The following is a 23,465-nucleotide window of genomic DNA, read 5'->3' on the forward strand; positions in this document are numbered from 1 at the left end:
CTTTTACATCCTGACCCAGCCAAAGCAGAGATAAATGTTACTAAAAATTAACCAATAATGGCTTCTATTAACTAGTTTTCTTCTTTGTAATTATTTTACATAGTTTCTAGATTGTTCAGAAAGCAAAAATGTAAGATATTAGCTATGTAGATAACCAATAATAACACACAAATACTATTTTTGTATCATTTTATTTTTCGTATCATCAGTTTGACAGTCAATTAATTTCTAAAGTAACAAATATTTAAAGTTAATAGGATCTAGTGTTTGCTTTCATATTGAAATCTTTTTACATCCTTAACTTGTTTATTAGCAGATACATTTACTTATTTTGCTGAGTAAAAGGTTAGGGTTAGGGTTGGATCAGACTATTTTACTCCATTTACTCCATTCAAAACTTATTAACAAATTATTATCTTCTTTCTTGTTAAGTATTACTAGGCGGTTTCTCTTATTCTTTTAGTTACATACTATCAGCATCCCTTTGTCTGTTGTTCTTTCATTGTTCATAACTTTTCTCAACATTTGACTTGCATGTTGCCCTTCTCCCTGTGGTACTCATCAAAATATCTTCTGTCTTAACATTTTTCTCTTGCTCTGATACACTCAGTTTTCTTATTAAAATCTTTCAATGTTTATCACATTCTTTTCATTATCTTGGATTTTATACCTTTTAGAGATTATAAGAAACACCTCAAATGGGATCTTAATTATTTTAAGAACACTGCCCTAACTACCAATCCCATTTTCTTCTGTGGAAGTTACAGATGCCAATCTTTTAGCCTTATTTTTAAAGAGGTGAGCCACAATTCTGCTCTGTTGTTGCCTCAGAACTCCCAGTATTTTGGTTCTGTTATATAATGTTAACAAGGGACCATCTTATAGGGTTTCCTTTGGATTCTGCTCCAGGCACTCCATTCTCTGTTCTACCACTTCCTCATCATCACCTGCGATTAGGCCTTGCGTTTCCTTTACCAGAATGTCAGGGCACTATTGTTCCCTATCAGGTCAGCTTTTAGCACCAGAATTAGGACGCCACATTATAGTAAATTATTTGCAAAAAACAATATGTGAGGGGAAACCGTGAGCATGTATAATGTAATTTGAGGGAGTCAGTACATGGACAAGTCTTGGCAACATTTCAGAAGTAGTTTACCATTACCTTTTTCCTAGAGTTGAGAGAAAGTGATTGTCCAAAAGCACTCAACTGTTTCCAAGATTAAGGCAGAATTAGAATTTACAGTCCCCTTGCTACCTTCTAGGACCTTTAACCACTATACCAAACTGGCTCTTGACATGAACATATACAATGAACACAACTAACGTGTAACATATGTAGAATAGGATGATTTACAGTTGAAATTAGAAACCTGAGAAAGTGAGACCAACTGAAATATAAAGATTTATCTCTCTGTAAATGAAAAATCTGTGACTGATCATATTTATTATGGATAGACCTGTTAAAATCTATAATATAATTACATAGGTATCAATTGAAGCAAAATGACAAATACTGGATTTGGATAAGAGATACTAACTAGCCTGTGGTTTATTAGTACTTGACAGGTCACCCTTTTTTTGACCAAATGTACTTCATAATTTGAAAAACAAACAAACAATGGAATAGAAATATAAGCAATAAAAACATTTTATTTTGTTAGACATTAATTAGTTATACTAAATATCAATCTGAAGTATTGAAAACTTCTTAAGTATCAGCCATGACTAATTTCATTTATAAAATGAATTCTGGTTAATTAATATCAACTACTATGAAAGTGATTTAGACATTACTTAATCAGGGATAACAAAAAGTCCAAATACCAAACCCCAGGTTTTTGCACTGTTGAAGAAGTGAAGTTTCACCCAATGATATAAGGGTCAGAAACCAAGTTCAATGCACATTTCAAGGAGAAAATTGGCTTTCAAATGGAGAATGAATGATGATGTTGCTCCAAGAAAGTATATTGCAATAATATAATGAAAAACAAAAATGTTACAGGTATTCCTTGACTATGAACATTTGTTTTTCATAGTTAAGAGAATGGATACAATCTCCTAATAGCACAATACTAATTTTAGGAGGAGAAAACAATTTCACAGACATGTTTACAGTATAAAGAAACAAAAGACAAAAAAGTGGAAGGAACTTATTGTGAGAAAATCTGCTAAAAATTTTGAACCTTCTGAGAAAAAGGATAAATCTGACAATTTCACCATTAATATCATTGTCAACTGCTTTTTATTTCAAGGATAATTACAATAAGAAAAATAATCATATATATCAAAATGCATAACCAAATTCAGAAAACAGATTAAAGACATGGCGGGAATTGATTAATAAAAGTGGGTATTTACCATGGTTAAAGAAGTTTAGACGTTATTTAGAAGTTATTAGAAGAATAAAAAGTGATCTCAAGAAAGAAGGAAGCACTTTTAAGAAAGATGAGTTTAAAATGCTTTTACAGAAACAAGACCATCTGTTGGGACACATCTATAAATTGTTATTAAAAAATGATGCAGCCACAGAACAAATTAGAAACTGTATGATTAAATGGATGCAAAACTTCAAAGATACAGTTACGGCGGAACAATGGGAAGAGTTATGGGGAAAAAACCAAAATGTACTCCAACCCACAGTTTGAGATGATAAACAAGATGGATAAATCATACAATAATGACTGCTGGACATACCTCAATAAAGAAGGAGCATTCTACTACCTGTGGTGGTTATGTTAAAAAAAAAAAAACACACACAACCAGAAGTGCTAGAAGAGGCTGCACTCTTTGAAATGAAGCCACAAATGTTTTATTATGTATAATTTCAGACAGCAATCTACTAAGGTACATGCTGACGAAACAATATTCAATTTGGAACAACATTAGAAAAGTGAAGCTCTGTTTACAATACAAGCATGGGAGATCAACATTGGAGATTATGCAGTAATGGCACTAGCATATATTCGTAATCAAAAGTTTAACTAAATTCAAGCAGGGATATTTCTGTTATCTGAAATAAATCGCATAGCAAAGAAAGTCCAGACATTTGGAATATAATTTTAAGAAAAAAAATATGGTGTTAGGGGATGAATTAAAAATAATAGATGAAATCGTTTAAATAAATATAAACAACAGCTTCAACTCTTCAAGAAAAGGACAAATAATTATGTAATGATTTAGTGGCTAGGGATAATGGAACAGAAGGGTAAAATGAGCTATTTTAAAGTTCCCTTTTAAAGATTTTTTTAATTTTTGAGATTTTTAAAAAAATCTTTTTATTTTCTTTATTCCTGCTGATTTTTGCTATCAGCTTGAGTATGTAAATCACCACGTTTATAATAAAGCTTCAAAAGAAGAGGAAAAAAGTAAATAACATTTATTTCAGAAATAGATGCCCTGTTGATAGATTTCCCTGAACAGTTGTCCAGTGCAGACATTTATTAAATTCATTTATTAAATTATGAAGCTTATGCATTCTAATCATATAAACATATTACAGATCAGTTCATTTATTTGATACATGGTATATCACTTGTACTTATTGCAGAAGTATTTTTGTTTGTGCCTTTTTGAGGCATCCCTTTCCTCATATCTGAGGCTTGTATGTTTTCTTTTGAGCCCTCAAAGATGGAGATATAACCTAAAGGTTTTTCTTTCTTTACTAGAGCACTTTCTTTCAAAGAGTGGAGGGGACTGCACTTTTATTCATCAATTCATAGAGTGTCAGAGTGAGTACACAGCATTCATAACATTCACTAAAAAGTCTGTCCTATATAGAATGGGAATAGTCATAATTTTGTTGAGCAAACAGGCAATGACAAACTTTTTTTAAAAAAAAATTGATTACATCAGTTTAAAAATCTCAGGTCCCTTTAATTAACAGAATATGTTACTTCACATGTTTAATGGTGAGCAACTATGATAGCTATGTAATGCTGTGGAAATATAACAAATATGCAGTATTAATAACTATTGAATACCAGTAAAGGACAATAAGACATGTGAAAATTTTCTTTTTTCCCCACCTTCACACAGTAATCCTGATACAAGTTAAAGAAGGGATAAATTGTTATTTGATAAACAAATCTTGAAAAGATTAGGGATTTGTTCTGGCAAATTTTTGGTTCGGCAATGCTAAATCCCACAATGTAATATATATTGAAACTTTTTATTTCTTCTGTTCAAAAATTGTCTGAACGAATCCCTTTAATTTTCTTGGCAAGGTTTTTCAGAAATGGTTTAACTTCTTCTAAGAGCTGAGAAAAAGTAGCTCAAAGTCATCCCTCTGCCTTTGTACTCAAGGCAAGACTAGAACTCATGATCTTCAGGTTTATAGCCTGATGCTTTAACTACTATATCAAACTGACTGTTGAATCTGGTTATAAGCTCTACTAATTCAAATCTTAATACCACTCATATATTTAGGATAGCTATTACATACACCAAAACTTTTCAGCACAAGCTGATTTGGAAATACACGACCCTAATTTATATATTTAATTCACAGTTCACTTTTCTAAACTTAGAAGAATTAAACTCCTTGATATTTCTTGGCATAAGAAAAACTGTCACAACCAGTAGTTAACATTAGAGAACAAAAAAAGGTTGTAAGCCAGATTCATCATATGTATGGAAAAACATCAAAATAATTAGAAGCAAAAAATGATTCCAGACTACCAATAATGAAACCTCTTACATTAAGGAATTATTGTTGATGATAATGTTGTTGATGAAATGTTTTAATATTACATGAACCAAAATATAAAGAAACAGAATTTAAAAAGTGTCTGTTATTAACCTACATATGTAATTATAATTATATACATCTAATATATTTTAGTTACTGTACATTAAGCAAAAACCAGAGGAAAGAAAATAGAGAAGATTACAATTTATAATACTTTCCTTGGAGTTCAAGAACTTCTGTAAATAAGCAAATCAGTGTTCATTTCTTAGTAGTGGAGGCAAGTACAATAGCAAAATTATGGAATACTTTCAGCCATGTGAAGAGATTTTAGTGGTAGATTTTAGTAGAATTTAGAGAAGCAAGATACTGTACAGCTATAGAATCTTGAAAAGATTCCATTGGAATCAGATAAAATATTTAAAAGAGGTGCTTCACAGTGTATTGGCACAAGCAAAGCATCTCCTTTCAAAATATTATAGCAGCGCATAAGACTTCCAAAAGATCTAGCTCACAAGTGTCAAACTTGCTGCGTCACGTGACGTGTTGCGACATATCACAATTTTTTTTGCATTGCCAGAGCTGGGGTGGACTCAGCCTCTGCATGATGCAGCTGGCCTGCGGGTTGGTAGTTTGATACCCCTGATCTAGCTACTTTGAAGGCTATCCTAACTGCTTGCAGGTCTACAGTACAGGCAGTCCTTGACTTACGACCATAATTGAGCCCAAAATTTCTATTGCTGAGACAGTTGTTAAGTGAATTTTGCCCCCTTTTACAACCTTGCTTGCCACAGTTGTCAAGTGAATCCTGCAGGGATTAAGTTAACATGGTTGTTAAGTGAATTTGGCTTCCCCATTGACTCTGCTTGTCAGAAGGTCACAAAAGGGGATCACATGACCCCAGGACACTGCAACCGTCATAAATATAAACCAAGCATCCAAATTTTGATCACGTTACCATGGGGATGCTGCAACGGCCGTAAGTGTGAAAAATGGTCATAAGTCACTTTTTTTCAGGGACGTTGAAACTTCGAACGGTCACTAAATGAATTGTAGGTCAAGGAATAGTGTATGTGTGGTTTCCCTTTAAAGGCTAAGAGCCCCAACAGAAGCATGGGGACCCCTTCAAAGCAATTGCTTGGGGTTTCCAAAAGACACGGCTGATTTCACAGTTCAGGGCTATACTGATGTACTTTACAATGCACCTCTTTAGAATGCTCTGCATAGCTCTAATTTCTAAATGTTGCCAGATAATAATAATGGGATAATTTGATTACAAATAAATAATAATTATAAAAAGATAATAAAAATAAGTTTGTGGAAGAAAAAATGAACTAGGCTAGCTAAACTAGTAATGGGGGGGGGGGGTTGCCCCTCAGAAATTTAGTTCTGTATGATGGTACATTTATATTTAAAATTAAAACCAGTTTCCAATCTCTAGGAACTATGAACCTTTGCTGTTAGTAAGAATGATATAATTTTATACATCTAAGAACACAGTTGAGAAGCACATGGGGACATTTTTCAATCACAGTCACTTGCATTTATTCAGGAAAGGCACATTACACATTCACTACTTGCGGTTCTGCTATATATCAGAGGTCCTTGATTCTTGAAATGGTAATACATTGTCCCAAAATTTAAAAGAAAACCCCTTAGGATTGAAGAAGAATTGTTTTACCTGAGTCATAAAGTAATATATTCAAATTCTTTATGGTTGAGCATAAATATCAGTTTTGGCCAGCGTTTATTTCAGTAACTAGACTTATACATTGAAATATAGCCTGTTCTTTCTTAGTCTATTTACCCTAAAACCTTGAAATAGTTTTGTTTGTTTTGGAAGTATTTTCATGGTCTTTGTGCATCACATATGAGTTTGTGCATCACATCTACATTTGTGTAAACCCTCATTGAAAAAGTTCTAGAGCTGAAATTTTGATAGATACCACCTATCACATTATTTATACCCCATTCTGTAAATCTGACTCAAATTACTGATTTCTATGGTTTTATTCTTTTTTCCCTGTTCATATTTCATACTTTGAATTATCTTTTTGGTAATAATGGCTCTTTGGTCATCTGTATTCATTGAATTCATTCTTCAGCCCTGCTGCATGTGTTCCATGGACCTTTCAGAAGAGGAGGGAGAAGGGCATCTCTCTCAAACACAAAAAAACCTCCAGAATAGTTCAAAACAAGTTTTGTGCAAAAGCATTGGCTTTTATGGCCATCCATTTATAGCTGTAAACTTTTCTTAATATTATACAGCAAAACTATACATAGAACTGCTTAATGTCTACTAAAATTTAAAATCTTATGAGCATTTGCAGCTCACAAATCTATCATATGATTTAATTACTCTGCAGTAGACTTTGACCTGAATAAATGAATTTGTTTTGTTGAGCAAACTAATATGGACATTTTGTTATGATGTTTCAGTTATTTGGTGGTCTAATTATATTTAATTTGACAATGAACATTAGTATTCGTAAATCTTCAGATTTATTTCCACAACTTCTCGGCACTTTATCATTTTCTTTTTCTGCTTGTTGTGCCTTCAACACACTGCAAAATATGCATTTTTTTCTGCCCCATTTGTCTTATGTTAGAAATGGTTATGTCTTGTCTTTTCTGATTTACCAGGTTACTATACTTTCTGTATTTGTTCTCTCCACTGATACTTCCTATTTGTCTCTTGGTCTCTTGATCTGACTCTTGTATAGTGCTTTCCTGACTTTGATAAATAAAGAAGAAAGCTACCAAACTCCTACATTTCCCCCTAATTGTCTTAAAGGTTCCATCTACAAGCCTTTTTAGGAATCATTATTCCAAATAATCAAGAAATTACACTATCTTCTGCAATCAATTTAATACAGATTATTAGAAAAGAACGTAAATATACTCTGTCCCTTCAGTTATATGAGACAATAGTTGAAATGCTATATATTCCAACATTATAGGAATACAATGTAATCAGTGACATATAAAGGGCTAAGCTAATAAAAATTGTTATCTGTCTATGGAGGAGCTGTAAGTGGGAATTGTACTACCTCTTACATGTGCCTCTTCAAAATTGTTTGTCTTTATTCCTGTATTCTTAGTGTCAAGAATTGACTATCACTTCATTAGTACTACTTCTAATAAAGAAATGTGACCTACATTCACTATGTTGAATAATACCATATTTTTGTACTAACATATAAAATCTTTAAATAAAATTCCATGGTTGGAATCAGTCAATGTGTACATGCATAAGCATTTCATGGGGATGGGGGACTTGTGGAATAAATATTAACATGAATTTTCTTTCTGTATAAATTATATTTAGTACAATGGCTTAAACTCGTCTGTCCTGAAATTTATTATAAAGTTTAGCTGTCTTGCTTTAATTCTTTTTGATAAAATATCAGCAAATGAATCATGGATTAGAATGCTTTCAATGACTATTAGTCCTGATAGCTCTAAATTAACTTTACTATTACATTACTATTAAAGTAATGCTTTAAGCCAGATGCAGAAACCTACAAATGAAAAGGTCCGTTTATGCTTTGTTCTTAAGAGTTTTTCATAGGTCTTTACAGTGGTGTGATATGATGGAAACAGAATGCTGGGCTAGTAATCCTTCTATCATATGTTGCAGGAATCTGACAACTGTCTGTTAGAGATTCTTTAATTATCTGATCTGGGGATAGGATTTGGTGGCCTCTTGTGTTCTTCCAACACAATATTTTTGTCTTTCAATTCAGTGTTTCAATATTTTATTTATGAATAGACAGTTAACACTGTTTTTACAATTCTTTTATTCAACTGGAAAAGTCCATTAGTTCTTGTGCAGGGAAGTATGAGGTAATACTGCCCTGTTTAAATTTGGGCATGGAATGTAGATTAGAGACACGTACAAAGAATTTGAGCTTCGTTAGTAATCCCTGTTTTGTTCAGCAGACAAGCTCATGGACGAAGGACATCTTTCCAGAACAGATGAAACAAAGATACTGAAAGGTCAGACTTATTACAATATTTGTATTTTGAAATATGTATTTTATCTTCAGACCTAGACATTGGACATTTATTTCATGTAAGGGAGACATATTTGAAGAATTATGATAGACAAAATATTTAACTACTTATCACGTAATGTTAAAGGGCTTCCAAATAAAATATACTTAAAAATGTGAGCTTTAGGAGATTTGAGTGAAGAAAAGTTTGAAGTAGACATTTTTTGCTTTGGTTTTTTTTTTTTAAAAATGTTTGGAATATGGAATTAATCTAGTTTAAAACACAAGCCTATTACAGATTGTAGTGAATTACATAGCATTCTCATGCTTAGATTTTCCATTCAGTAAATATCTGTGGTTGAATATTAGCTTGTTATGAATTAAATATTCCATTTTTTAAACTTTTGATTTTATTGTCAGATTTATTGCCTTTCGTCTCTTGAAAATTAAAGTTCAGATCCTGCCTGCTTCTGCTCTCCTGTTTTTGCAAAGTGCAGGGAGCATGCCATATTTGGAAAAGAATGCAGACAATAAATACAAGTGTAATTTAATGCTTGCATGCTAGTATCTTGCAGAATGTTGAATTGTTTTGCATTAATATGTAATGTATTCTACTTTGAAAATAATTCAGTCATGAAATTATTAAATTTTGTATCCTATATTTTATAAGACTATCCTAGAGAGAATAATATAAAGTATAAACAGAATAAAGTACTGTATATTATGAACATAAATCTTGATAGATATTAAATTATATCTATTATATATATAACTAATAAATATATGAAATGTAAAAGATTTAGATTTCTTTTTTAGAAATCTTTTAGATTTCTTTTTAGATTTAGTAGGCAAAATTTATTTTTAAATATAAATATATTAGATGCCAGATCTCTTTCCTGAAAAAGAAATTAGAAAATTATCAGTGGTGAGAAATTTCTCTATCCAAAACCTTGAAGTTAAAAGTGCTGGTCATTGGACAAACTGACCTTGTAAGAGAGGTTGCTATACTCTTTTAAGTTTAATATTGATAATTGAATTGAGGACTGAATCATCTTATACTACAGTAATAGGTATCACATTGATATGGCTTAGCAAGGTATAATGCGCTAGCATTTACTAAGTTTTGGGGTTCATTCTTGACTCTTTATTTGGGCTTGTATAGACTTCAACTTCCTATAAAATATTTTGTGAGTTGTAACTGACATCTAGAATCAATCTCAAAATTTTGAAAGATGAATCTGTACTAGGTTAACAATGCAGAATTCAGATAATTTAAACAAGTATAATTCTCTTTTTAGCATATTTATTAGTTGTGTGTACAGTATTGCTTTCTAGCTTTATCTTTCACTGAAGTACAATTTTTTGTCGTTCAGAAAAAAATTATGCAATCAAGATTGTAAATCCTGTAAATTAAGCTTGGAAAGACATATTGAAAATGTGGAAGAAAAATGTGTGATTTCGCTGTTTTTCATGCCTTTGATTAAATGACTCATCACTAGAGTATACTGAGAGACCAGTTGTTCCTTTTATTTCCATATAAGGAAGTATCAGTTACCCAACTACATGTAACACATTTAAATTAATATTTTCAAATTAATGGGCAAGCAAGGAATCTTGTAGCATTTGTGGTTATTTTGAATTGTTTGCAGTAAAATATTTTCATAAGATAATGGTATTTAAGAGTGGTAGATCCTCCCATTTTAATTATAATTTATTGTGCAAAAAAATCCCAAGGTTGTTTACAGTCCCCAAAACAAACCAAGTAAATAAGTACAATTTAAAAAAACACACACAAAATAAATAGTAAAAGCAATTTAAAACATCAGATGAATGAGAAACAGTAATGTTGCATGCTGGGCCTTCTCAAAAGCCATTAATGTAAAGGGACTTGGATTAATATTTGAAAGGTAGTCAAGCAAGTGCAAAGAAAAAATTTAAGCAATTATAGTTTCTTAATTAAAAATCCTCTGTAGTAATTGTCCCAATTAATTCCAAAAGTAAAGGAACCAAGAGAAGGGTTTATGAACCCACAGCAGATAGCATTGCATGGGAAAAATCCATTTATATTTCCCAGAACCGAGTACAAGCTATTCAGAGTTTTAAAAGCGCTAGTTAGAAATTAGAAAATACTTGGCTTTAAATAAAAGCTAAGGATTGCTTAAAAGAATTCATATGCCCAATACTAGAGAAGTGGTATTTAACATTATTCACAGCTAAATGCTTTCAATAGTTTGTTTCGGGAGCATGGCCATTAATCTTCTAGCTGTCATAAAAAAATCTTTTTGTATGACTCATGCAGCGAAAGTGTCTTCATATTTGCAAATTACCATATTTGCCCAGATCTATGTCAAAAGAATTCTCTTCAGTATTCATCAGTTTTCTACAAGCTCTATCTTTAATGTCAGTGTATGCATTTTTGAAATTTTGAGATGTGTTTTGGAGGGGATGGCAGCAATATGGTCTAGGTGTCTCACTTGGAGGAGGAAAACCTAGGTTCTAATCTCATCTCAGCCACAAAAGCTCACCGGTCCACTCTGACTCTCCCTCTCAACCCAAGCCATTTCAGGCATGGGAGGAGGGAGTACCAGGTACAATTCCTTGGGCTCCTATACAAAAGGCATGATAAAAATCTAATAAATATATTGGTGAGCTTTTTGTACAGTAAAGGATTTTCAGGGAAAAATATTTGTAGCTATGAAAAAACAGGAGTAGAAGAGCTACTTCAATAATTTATCCATTATGCCTAAAAAGAATTATTCTGTAAATGGCAGATTATAGTTATTCTCTGCAAAGTGAAGGTAGATTTTGAATGCTTTGGGTTTAATACGTTAGTAGACACTTCACTGCTATTTGATTCTGTCTTGTTGTTTGAACCTGGCATATAACTAATGTGAAGTTATTGTGATAGAATTAATTATAATAAAAATGAGTTTGCTAAACAGCGTTATATGGAACATTAAATATTTTCCTAATCAAATTCCCTTTCTCTATAATGATGTCATATTTTGGTCAATTGTAATGGCTTCTTTAAACCTAAAAGCTCATTATACAAATATGAAAACTTGTAGATGGATCAGAGGATATAGTTAATAGCTCATCAAGAAACTAATGGAGAAATAGATTTTCTATCAGTGTCTTTTTAAAGCATTTCATTTTAACTGCTGTGTTGTTTGAAACATTATGGTATTATAGGTAATGCGTCAACTTATTGTTACTTTATCCACTTAAGTGCTACAGAGCAGCATTTATTCCTAATACTGTAGCTCTTTTCAATGTTAAATATATACACTGTTTTAGAATCCCTTTTCTTTATCCCTCTTTCTTGATTTATACTCAGAATTAGTAAACAAAACAACTAATTTCTCAGTGGGTTTCAGCTGGCCAAAGAACAAGTTTCAGAGAAAAGGCTAAGCAACTTCATCCTGCATGGTTTTGTTTTTTTAAAATATTTAATGCATGATCTGGAATCATTTAATCCAATTCAAGCAGGAATTTAATCCACTTGTTAAAATTTATGCTGAAAGCATGCATACAGTTGCACATTTATTTGAATGGAATTAGTGTTTATATTTTACAGAAAATCAGGCAAAAGCTAAAGAAGCTGAGCTTTCAGATACTTTGAGCCCAAGCAAAGAGAAAAGCAGTGACGACACTACAGGTATGGCATATCTTTCAGTGAACCTGGATTTAAGTGACAATTTGTAATGAGGTTTTTTTAAAAAAAAGCAAAATTAAAAAATCATTTAAAACAGCTTCTTAATTTTCTAGTTCAGTTGAATTTTTATACTTTTTGCCCTGTGCTGAGTTTTTAATTGATTTAAAAATATTACCTCAAATTCTAAAATAATTTCACTTTTTTTAGATGCTCAGATGGATGATCATGAATTAAATGAACCTATTGCTAAAGTTGCTCTCTTAAAAGGTAAATATTATTTTCTTAATATTTAATGTGTTTTAATTAGCAAATAATTTAATATTGGAATTAATATTAGTTGGAAACATGGGTTGACAATTTTATTTTGTTGTCTGTAATTTGCTTTTGATGACTGTTGGTAAAGCACAAACTGGTACTTTATCTATATATGAAATATAGGTATAATCCAAAACAGAAAACAAATTAATTTCAGTGTACCTTATCCTCTAATTTTAATTTTGCACATAAAGCATTATTTTTCTTTAATATATTAAATTCTTAGAGGAATAGGTTTCGTTACTCTCACCTCTTATAAATGAAGATAGCTATGTCAATAAATTAGCAAAAGTCTTTTTCTCCCCTTTAAAAACAATAACCCAATATTTCATTCTTGAATAATAAATTATGAAAAATCTGAAATGAAATATCAGTGATACTAGAATTATTTTAAAATATATTTATATAAAATTGTATATAAAATCTTAACACTGCTAAATATGTTTTGGTTAGAATTAACAACCTGTTCCTGGCAATTTATATTTTATAACTTCTTGCATGGCTTGGGTATATAAATACTGTCTTATTTATCTCCTAACCTTTCCCTAATTCATAATGTATAGTTAACTAATTTTATCTGATTCCTATTACTTCACAAAGTAATAGAAATTAAGCTACTGACAAAAGTGATGCTTTAAAGAAAAATGTTCTTTTAGCAGATGAATTGCAGGGTGCACAATCAGAAACTGAAAGTAAACAGGAAATTCAGCAGCTGCGCCTCGAACTGATTGAAGCCCAAGAGCTAGCTAGAACCAGTAAACAAAAATGCTTTGAATTGCAAGGTGAGATGAAGAGTCCTTTGAGTTGTAGAATTCACAGGAAATTATTATGCCCCAATACAGTGATTGAAGATGGCATTTAAGTCTGTGATCGGTTTATTTTTAATCTCGATGCATGGTATATGTCTATATCAGTGTTTCTCAACCTTGACAAATTTAAGGCATGTGGACTTCAACTCCCAGAATTCCACAGCCAGTATTGCTGGCTGTGGAATTCTGGGAGTTGAAGTCCACATGCCTTAAAATTGTCAAGGTTGAGAAACACTGGTCTATATGATTATACCACACTTTCAGCAAAGGTGGGAAACACTGCTATTTTATCCACACTTAATTGGGAATAAGTCCCATTGAACTTAATAGAACCTAATTCAGCCTAGACATATATAATAGTATCTTTTGGTTTAAGTTTAAATAAATGTTTAGCTTAAGCAATTAAAATGGAATCAGTCATTTTCCTCATAGTCAGTTTTTTCTTCAAAGTGGAATGGTATCATGAATGCATTAAAAAGAGTGCATGATATTTTAAACAATTTTAGACAGTTTATTAACTAGCACAGTAATGTAAATATGGTAATTTACTTACATTGGCTATGACAAAAATCTAATGATATACTAAACTAAGTAATCTGTTTAAAAACTAATACCTACCGGTACTTTAAAATTGATAATGGCAGTCATAATAAATTGGTATGTTGAATATTTTCATAATACCTACAGCTCTGTTGGAAGAAGAGAGAAAAGCATATCGATTGCAAGCTGAAGAGTCCACCAAACAAATCCAAGTTCTCCAAGGTAAAAAAATAATCTTAAAAATTTAATAGAAAAATACATATGTTGTCATTGAAAAGAACAGAAATTATGATAATTTTCCATACAAAATTCTTTAAGTAGAATGAAATGTCTGTTACTAAAATGGTTTGTAAAATTAACTACTATCAGTAACAGGATATAAAAATGTGGTGAGATGGGCAGCAAAATAAATATGTAAATAAATAAATATCATTTATTTAAATGAACAAGAATACTTTTTAAGGGGGATTCTAATGAATGATTGCGTAGCATGTGCTGTTATTGGAGATACGTTCTAAAAATCTGCCTAAGAGTGCTACTATCAGTGTTGGTTTTGCATGACATGTACAGTTCCATATTATGTGATTATTTATTGCAAATGCTTTTGTGGCAGTTCAGGCATGTAACTTAAGTGCTTTTCAGTAAAACAAAGAATATGTATAGTGTATTGCAACAATTCAAAACAAGCAGCCAGATCCAACCTAACTCGGTTATCTCTCTCATTTTTGCTTCAGTCCTCAAGGGCACATTTAAAAAGATGTGTTTCTAAACACTCCCTGAAAACAGTACTATCACAGAGAATACAGTTCTTATATCTGATAAGAGGATATTCCAGAGGGGAAGAATCGTGCTCATCCTGCACAGTGACATTGATTGTCAGGAATCCTGTTTTGAGATTAGCCCAAATTCCCCAGACATTATCCAAGGCAAAGCTTGATATCAACTTTTATTGCATATTAGGAGAAAGCCATTATAAATAGCTGATTGACCTGTCAGATGACACTAGAGTCCATTTAAGCTATTTGTCTTCATAGGTTGCTGGCTTATTTTGTTTTGCACTTTTCACTTTTAGAACATTTAAGAGTAAATATGAAACTGATTGTTTAAAAATATTGCACTATAAGAACATCGTTAGGTTTCTAGCATAATAAAACGACACTTAAACTTAAACTTAATTTTTCATTGTTTTACAAAAGTAAAATTTTTATTAAGAATCAGACAAGACCAGGAAAACCAGAACAAGTTCAAAAAATAAAAGTATTAAAGATTCCGGGACAGTAGTATTATTACAACTCACATGTAGAAGGAAAAACATTAAGAATATTTTTTTTAGTCCGGACGACTTCGCTGCCTTTAAACTTTCTCTTTTAATTAGGTTTGATATTGTATTAGTATTCCTATTCACGGTCAGTAAACTTTGGGAAAACTTGATGTAGAGTTTCATTATTACCTTTCTTTGCACTCTGTATTAGAGAAAAAATAAATAGGACTATTACTGCTCTAGTCTTTCACAGTTATACCCACTTTTATCAATACATTTTTAAGAAGAAAAAATAAAATAGCTAACTCTATTGAAACTCTTTAGTCTCAATAGATTGTAGTTTAAGAACAATAAAATAAATTACAAATATAAGCATTTGCTCTCCTTAAGTAGCAGCTGCTCATTTATTTTAACAATTACAGATAAGCTGCAGGAGATTGGTTGCTATAGAAGCAAACAAAAGTGTTATTTAAATAGATAAACATAGCTATAAAAAAGGAAGGTTTGCAACAGCTGCTATGGCTTTCTTGAAGTGCAGGACAAGGTTACACTATCAGTACCTGAGCTGACTTCAACTATACTCTCTTTCCAGTACATTCTGATTATCTCTTGCCATTCACCAGAATTTTGTGAAGCTGGATTAACTCCCTTTTTTCCTATATTTAATAATTGAAGCACCTTTCAGCTTCTTATACTTGAAAAGAAACTAACATGTCTCAGAACAGAACAGAATAACAGTTGGAAGAAATTAATTGTTCTAACTGTCAGGAAATTTCTCCTTGCTTCTCTCTTTGATTAGTTTCCATCCGTTGCTTCTTGTCCTGCCTTCAGGCGCTTTGGAGAATAGCTTGACTCCCTCTTCTTGGGGCAGCCCCTGAGATATTGGAACACTGCTGTCATGTCTGGGGAGCGGGAAGAAAAGTAATTTGATCTGTATGGGTTAAGGTCGTTGGCAAGGAATACAAAATCGGTGGTCAGGGGACTAGTAGAAACAACGAGAAGAGACATGAGAAAGATCTCAGAGTTGTAGAAAAAAAAACAGATTCTCATATATAGATATTCTTCTATCTAAGGTTCTTTGTCTATATTTGAATCTCCTCACTTGTGATAAATGTATAAGCTTAATATGATGGTAAACCTCATAAATCCACTCAAAAAGTGCCTCTTTTATGGATATTTTTCTAATTTTGTCTAAATATTTTAAATATAACAATAAGGGACTTAGCTTTGTAAAATGTATGCTACAATATTGTAATGTAATGCAAGCATTTTTATCTTATACAGTAGTATTACTTCATAATAATATTTTATAGTTATATTTAAATAATGTGAATTTATGTAGTTACAATTTTAAGATATATAATTTTTAATAAATGTTTATAGCTCAGTTGCATCGATTACAAAAAGATATCGAACGTCTTCATGAAGAAAAGGAAAATGAGATCTCCAGTACACGGAATGAATTGTTGAGTGCTCAGAATGAGATCCTGTTGTTGCAAGATGTGGCAGAAAAGGCCACATCAGAAAGGGACACGGATGTCACTATTTTACAAGAAGAGCTTCAAAAAGTAAGAGCTGAGCTTGAACGATGGCACAAAGAGGCTTCCAAATATGAAAAAGAAATCGTCAGTCTGCAAGCCAATTTTCAGCTACGATGTCAGCAGTATGAGAATAAGCAGAGAGAGGAAGCCACCCATTTACAAGGTATAGCACAACTGTCTTAATAATAATTTGTATAAAGTTGGTTTTGGGGGTACATTGCCTTTTCATTAACAAAAATTAAATTAACAACAAAGAAGTTGAGATAGAGTAAATATTTGAGTTTTAGTTATATCATAGTAATAAAGATAGTAGTAGGCTTGATGAACTTTAAAGTTTGATACAGTAAAGAATTAATTTATTTAATTCTTTGCCGTGGTAATGCAACACGTAATTTGAGGGATTTCAACTGTCCACTGTTGCATATCACAAGTTTTGGAAAGAAAGCTGGGTCCAAAATTAAAATCTCTAGTGCACTTTGGTGGGCCAGGATTCAGTGTAGTTCTGAACCAAAACTCAAATGCCTTGTAAGGAAAAGTTTTTCAAGTATATTTTCCAGGAGTTGCCCCCATAAAAATACACAAAATTGTAAATTATTATATAGGTCCTGTCATAACAACCTCAAATTAAAAGTGCATTATATATAAAATACTGCGATTCTGTCTGTGGCTTGTTAGATTGAACTATTACTGGAATCAAAATGGATGAGTATTAGATTTACTGCGCCACATTGGAGACAATTTATCATTACCTAACTTATAAGGTGTAGAGGTTAAGAAATTGGAATAAAATTGGGGAAAATTAGGTTTACGTTTATCTTTAAGACCTGGAAGCTTATTTGGTGACTCAAGGCCAGTCAGTAAAATGGCCCATATTTCTTATATATGTCTTGACAGCAATCATGCCATAAGCTCACTGCAATTGATATCTATACTGTACATTTTAATTATCTCCTATAAAGTTATAGAACAATAGAAAAAGGTGTTTTTAATTCTAGTTTTCAAATGATGTGTTCATTGTATTAAGATGATGTTCTAAAAGTCCATTCTTTCTATCAAATTATTGATGAAATTCTAAAGATTATTACATTGTAAGACCCTATCAGGATCTTTTCATATTCTGTTTTGAGTGAAATCATTCAGCTTGAGATTGATATTATGGAGGAACAAGCAGTGATTAATTTAAAAATGTATTTGTGCTTCTTCAACCTGTGTGAAAGGTTTCAAATAAGGATGTACAAAATTTACTAATTTTCCAGATTGTCCCTTAGGACAGGGGTCCCCAACCCCCAGTCCATGGACTGGTACCGGACCACAGCATGCCAGCAACCAATCTGCACAAACAAGCAAAGCCCCATCCATGGGATGCAGGCAGCACACAACCATGCACTCTCCGGTCCATGGAAAAACCTTTCTCCATGGAACTGGTCCCTGGTGCCCAAAAGGTTGGGGACCTCTGCCTTAGGAGTATGTCAGAACTATTCTGGTCCAATGCTGTTCTGGATGTGGTTTGTTGGTTTCTGGAAACAAATTCTTTGGAAAAGAAGCAATATGATATGTTTTGGACATGGCATTCTGGACAAAACAGGCGTATTTTGGGCTGAACTACCCATGCAATATTTGGTCCAAAGGGGAAACAGAAATTTCCAGAATTCTCCAGAACATTCATTCCCAAATCAGTGAGCCTAACATATTACTAATTTCAAGTTGTTGTTTTTTAAAAAGCTTAGCCCACAAAACACTGATTTGTCATAGTGAAAACCAGTTTTCAATCCCAAAATAGGCATGTACATTCAGATATAATTTGCGCTAATAAATCTTTTTAAATAGTTATTTCTTAGCTAGCTTCAAGAATATTATAGCATTCTTTGCTTTATAGGTGAGCTTGAAAAGTTAAGAAAAGAGTGGGCTGTTCTTGAATCTGAATGTCTCTCATTAAAGAAGGAGAATTCTTTGCTTGCATGTGAACTTCAGCAACAGGAGAAAGAGCTGCATAAGTAAGTGCCATTGAATCAAGTAGGAAAAGGTCAAAGGTGTTAAATTCAAAACATTGTCTCCTGACTTAGGGGTTAGTACTTATAGACTTGTTTCTATTTATTGTGAATGTTACAGTTCATCTAAATCTTCTCTCTTATTCAATTGACCTGTTTTAGCTACAATTCTGTTTCTACTTATTCACCTCAGTGAGCTAATAAAAAAAGTATAATTATGTGGGACCAATATGTCTTCTACGCTGGAAAATATATAGAAGGTGCCCATATCATTCCTCTTCCCAAATCCCAGCTGATTTTATTTTATATAAGCTTTGCTTCATTTAACATGAAAATAAGCCTCTTGGGCTCACTCATTTTCCTTCTGTTTTCTTCCAATATAATTAACATTTTAAGCCTTTATTCTTACAACAATTGAATTTCATAAACTTTAGATTTTAAATGTTGGGATCTGCTTGGTTGGTTTTTGGTGTTATGAGCTGATTGGAAATACTTGCTTATGCTTTTGTACAAACCAATACATGTTTGGAACATTATGTCTTCTTTTGTACTCAGTAGCCTATATATAAGAACTTTAATTATAAGATTATGCAGTAGAATTAATATTATGATTACAAAGCGCATACATTTATAATGCATTGGTTTAAAACACTTATTTCTAAATGTGAAGTATTGTGATTTTTACTTCCTTTTATAGCTCTCAGCAACAGAGTTTAGCACTTACCAGTGATCTTAGTGTTCTGGAGGGAAGCCGAAAGGAACTTGAAAATAAAATGGGTTCTTTAAAAGAAGAACATCAGCGTGATGCAACTACTCTAAAAACACTTCTTAATGAGGCAGAAAATCAAGCTAAGGGTGCTCAGAATGAGGTAAGTTTCAAACTGATTACATCAGGGGTGTCAAACTGGCGGCCCAGGGGCCGGATGCATCATGCTGAAATCGCGCCCGCCCCATTGCCGGCAGTGGAAAAAAAGTCACGACACGTCACGACACTTCACGTGACGTGAGTTTGACACCCCTGGATTACGTGGTTATTTGCATTTCTTTAAAGAGGCCTAGAGTTAGGGTACTATTTTGTTCTCCTAACATTGGATGAATTTGAACGAAGTAGCTCAATGAAATCGAGTTCAGATTTCTCTCTCTTCTCTCCCAGTATTTCTTTGAGCAAGAGATTTGAAACTTTTGTATCAATATTCAGTTTTAAATAATATTTCATTAAACAGAGAAATATAGCTAGTGCCTGGGTTATTCAGTGCAGTAAACTATGTACCATTTTAAAAATGATGTTTTACATAAAATAGTTAGGCATAAAGCATGGGTATCTGCATTAAATATATTAAACAACTAAGGCAGAATCACATATCCCTGGTCACTGTTGCTTCACTAAGTATTTAATGTATTCTTAAATGTGTACTACTTTCATCATATACTGGTCTTAATTCTTTCAGAAACAAACTTTCAAGTTTCCATTTGTGCAAAACATTCTGTTATTCAGTCCTTTTAACTTCATGATATTCTTTATCCAAATCAACAAACATTCCCATTCAAATTAGAACCAGTGCCAAGAGAACCTAATATAGCACATTGGTGCAGGGCAGTTTAATATCCTCCTGGTTAAGTTTTGAATGACAATATGTGACAATACTGCACAGAATCACTTTGGAAAAGGATATGGGCAGCATATAAATCTAATAATAAATAATTTATTAATATTCTAATCAAGTTAATTTTTTTATATTTTGCCTGATCAGTTGGTAGTATCCCAATAAAGAATATATATTGATACTGTAAATATTAGCGACAATAGTAATTCTTTCAGACATTTCATTAGCTTTGCACATCTTAAACTGGTGCTTTTAAGTCTGGGAGAGGCAAGATCTTTATTTTAAAGCCATCCAATTAATATTATTGAATTATTTCTCTTACTGAGTTATCTTAAAAATAGAAAATCAAATTTGAAATTAAGGTTTATATTTCTGGACAGTTAGTTTATAGATTATCGTTCTGGTTAGAGAAGGTAGAATTATAGTGATGTATTCACATGAGACATATTTAAGTGATCAGTTTTATTTGAGAAATTAATTTAGGCAAACCTCTGACTTCAAAATCTGCAGGTCTGCATTCCCACTTTTCTAACAGTTAATGAGTGATATCATCACTTTTTATCATTTGATTGAAAAAATGTAAGACTTAGTTCTGGTCAAAGAAATGCTTTTATTGTCTTTTGTCACTTTTCTTTTAACAATAAGATAACTTATTAAATTTATATACTCTCCAACTCACAGAAACTCTAAAACAGGATTCTTACTCAGTGATCACTGGCAAATCAGTTCTCTTCCTGATGGCTATTGAGCGTGCATTCTTGAATTTGCCTTTATCTGGACCTCTATTTCAGTCATTGACCAATAAAAATACATTAAAAAAATTATCCCTAACCATTCACAGCCACTTGTGGGTAAAGCTTACACAAAATGTAGCAAAACTTTGCTACTTTTAGAGAAATATTTTTTTTCTTCACTGTTTAACAGACAATATAAATAAAAGTTATCAGAGGGGTATACATAATACAAGGATTCATATAAAGTTTTCCTGTATTTCTCTTCTAAGATGGGAGAGCATTAAATTGAGCTAAAGTTAAAGCTCTCCTAAATTTGGAGACTGTGATATTATGTGAAACTGGTTTAGGCACTAAAATTTGGTAATTTTAGTTCTATTAAGAGAAAAATCATCCATCTCTATTTGATCTTTTATATTTAAATCTGAACTTTCTAAATTTTTGCTTTAGTAATGATGTAGCTTAGTCTGATTCTGAACTTAAGCTGGAGAAACTATAGAGGCTGAGTTTCTGTTGGATCACTATTTCCTAGGAAGATTTGTAGTTCTCTGCCAATATTAGATGCATCAGCCAATTAAATCTGTATAAAGCATGTGAACATCTAAATTCTTATTCCAAATCCTTATAATAGAGAGTAATAATTTGTTAAAGAATTAAAAATTGTTCAGAAGTTGTTTTTAACATATTTTTAAAGTTTAAATATGTTTTTGTTTTTGCTGTTTTTATTTCTTTTAGTATGAAAAGACACAGGCCATGCTTTCAGAGCTGAGATTAAAGTTTGAAATCACCGAGCAGGAAAAGCAATCAGTCACAGATGAACTTAAACAGTGTAAAGAGAACTTGAAGCTACTTCAAGAAAAAGGAAATAATGTAAGTCAATAAAGATTGTGTATGCCAGATTGTATTTAATTTCCACTGTGAAGGTATTTGGATAAGATATATATGAAAGCAGTTGGTTCATATTTTCCTGGATATAGATGATAGAGCATTAAGAAAGTAATTTTAAATTGTTTGTGAATTATCCAAAAATTGAATATTTTTTCAGATCCAGTTGGAAGGTTCCAAACATTGATTTTTCTTCCTACTCCCCCACTACTTTCCTGAATATAATCTGACTTAGAGCAACCATTTTACAGGTGCAAAGAAAAGTTTTATGTTGAATAAGGATGGAATTAAGTAGATGGGGGTACAAAAACTAAGAAAGAGATAAAGATGCTGATTAGGATGATCTCACTCATTCACCCTCACTATCGTCCCTCCCAACATTTAATTCTGAGGCTTGAAAAATATGCTTTTTCTTAGGCATCATGGCTTAAGTAGCCTCTGATTTTTGTCCTTTTTTATGTTAACGGTTTGGCCAATGGTGACATCTTATTTGTATAAATATTGTAATTGGCATCTGAACTGTGTTGCTAATATTAAAAGCAACAGACCTTGAATTTCCAAAAAAAGTTATTTTAAAAATAATTTTAAATTAACCCAGTTAAGTATATGAGATTTTAGTTCTAAGTGATGCCTAGAAGAGTTCACTATGAAAAATATATAATCACTTATTTATATATTTGTGTTTGTTTATCAGTCAAACTTCTTAATTATCCATCTCTCTCACAGAGGGCTCTGAGCAGTGTATAATTTACTCAGTACAATAAAATATCCATATTCTAGCCTGCTATTGATCCTAGTATATACTAGCATCAATAGTATAGCCCTAATAAGCTTGCACTTTTGTAAAGCAACCAATTTGCTCTTTTGCATATTGAAAAAATACTTCATATAATTGGAAGTTTTATTCTACAAAAAGTGTTTTCAAAGTTCTGATTATTCAAGGAGGCAATAGTGAATAAAGAACAGATACAGGATCACAAATTCAAACATGTTTGTATGTTCTTTAAAACTGATAACTGTTGACTAAAATGTTGTTAACTCCTATTGGAAACAGTCTCAAAATAGTTTGAAACTTAAACATTTAAAAATTATATGGCCCATTGTATCATAAACCAGGTGGTTTTTTCCAGCAAGAGGAAAAGTTGGACTTTTGAAAGCATTTGACAGCTGTGCTTACAGAATGTCTGATTACTTCAGCCTCATGTTTAAGTAAATGTAGGCAACATTAAACAACAGTATTGTGGAATTCCACTGGATTGCGCATGATGTGCATGCTATACCTATTAGTACATCTTTGAAGAAGTTGCATCTTTTCCTGGACTTGTAAGGTAGTTTCACAAGAACAGCAAAATGCCTATGTAAGCTAAGATGCAGGTAGATGTTTGAGAGACAGGGTATGTTTCTTAACTCAAATATGTATTTTTCTGAGATTGAGTGGCTATCCAGTGAGCTCAGAA

At 32.1% G+C, this 23,465-nt stretch overlaps 1 protein-coding gene across 1 annotated transcript in view; it reads left to right on the top strand.

The window, feature by feature from the left end:
- The window catches only part of SLMAP (sarcolemma associated protein), an 87,227-nt gene that overhangs the window by 58,570 nt on the left and 5,192 nt on the right, over window positions 1–23,465 (top strand). Inside the window, exons 13-22 of the mRNA XM_015816328.1 lie at window positions 3,666–3,728; window positions 8,627–8,683; window positions 12,257–12,337; window positions 12,542–12,601; window positions 13,309–13,431; window positions 14,146–14,220; window positions 16,643–16,963; window positions 18,677–18,794; window positions 19,486–19,657; window positions 21,859–21,993. Coding sequence (XP_015671814.1) covers window positions 3,666–3,728; window positions 8,627–8,683; window positions 12,257–12,337; window positions 12,542–12,601; window positions 13,309–13,431; window positions 14,146–14,220; window positions 16,643–16,963; window positions 18,677–18,794; window positions 19,486–19,657; window positions 21,859–21,993 — 1,205 coding nt within the window. The remainder of the gene's footprint in view (window positions 1–3,665; window positions 3,729–8,626; window positions 8,684–12,256; window positions 12,338–12,541; window positions 12,602–13,308; window positions 13,432–14,145; window positions 14,221–16,642; window positions 16,964–18,676; window positions 18,795–19,485; window positions 19,658–21,858; window positions 21,994–23,465) is intronic.

This window comes from Protobothrops mucrosquamatus, unplaced genomic scaffold, assembly GCF_001527695.2.
Source record: "Protobothrops mucrosquamatus isolate PMUCROS unplaced genomic scaffold, P.Mucros_1.0 scaffold428, whole genome shotgun sequence".
Classification (NCBI taxonomy): Eukaryota; Metazoa; Chordata; class Lepidosauria; order Squamata; family Viperidae; genus Protobothrops; species Protobothrops mucrosquamatus.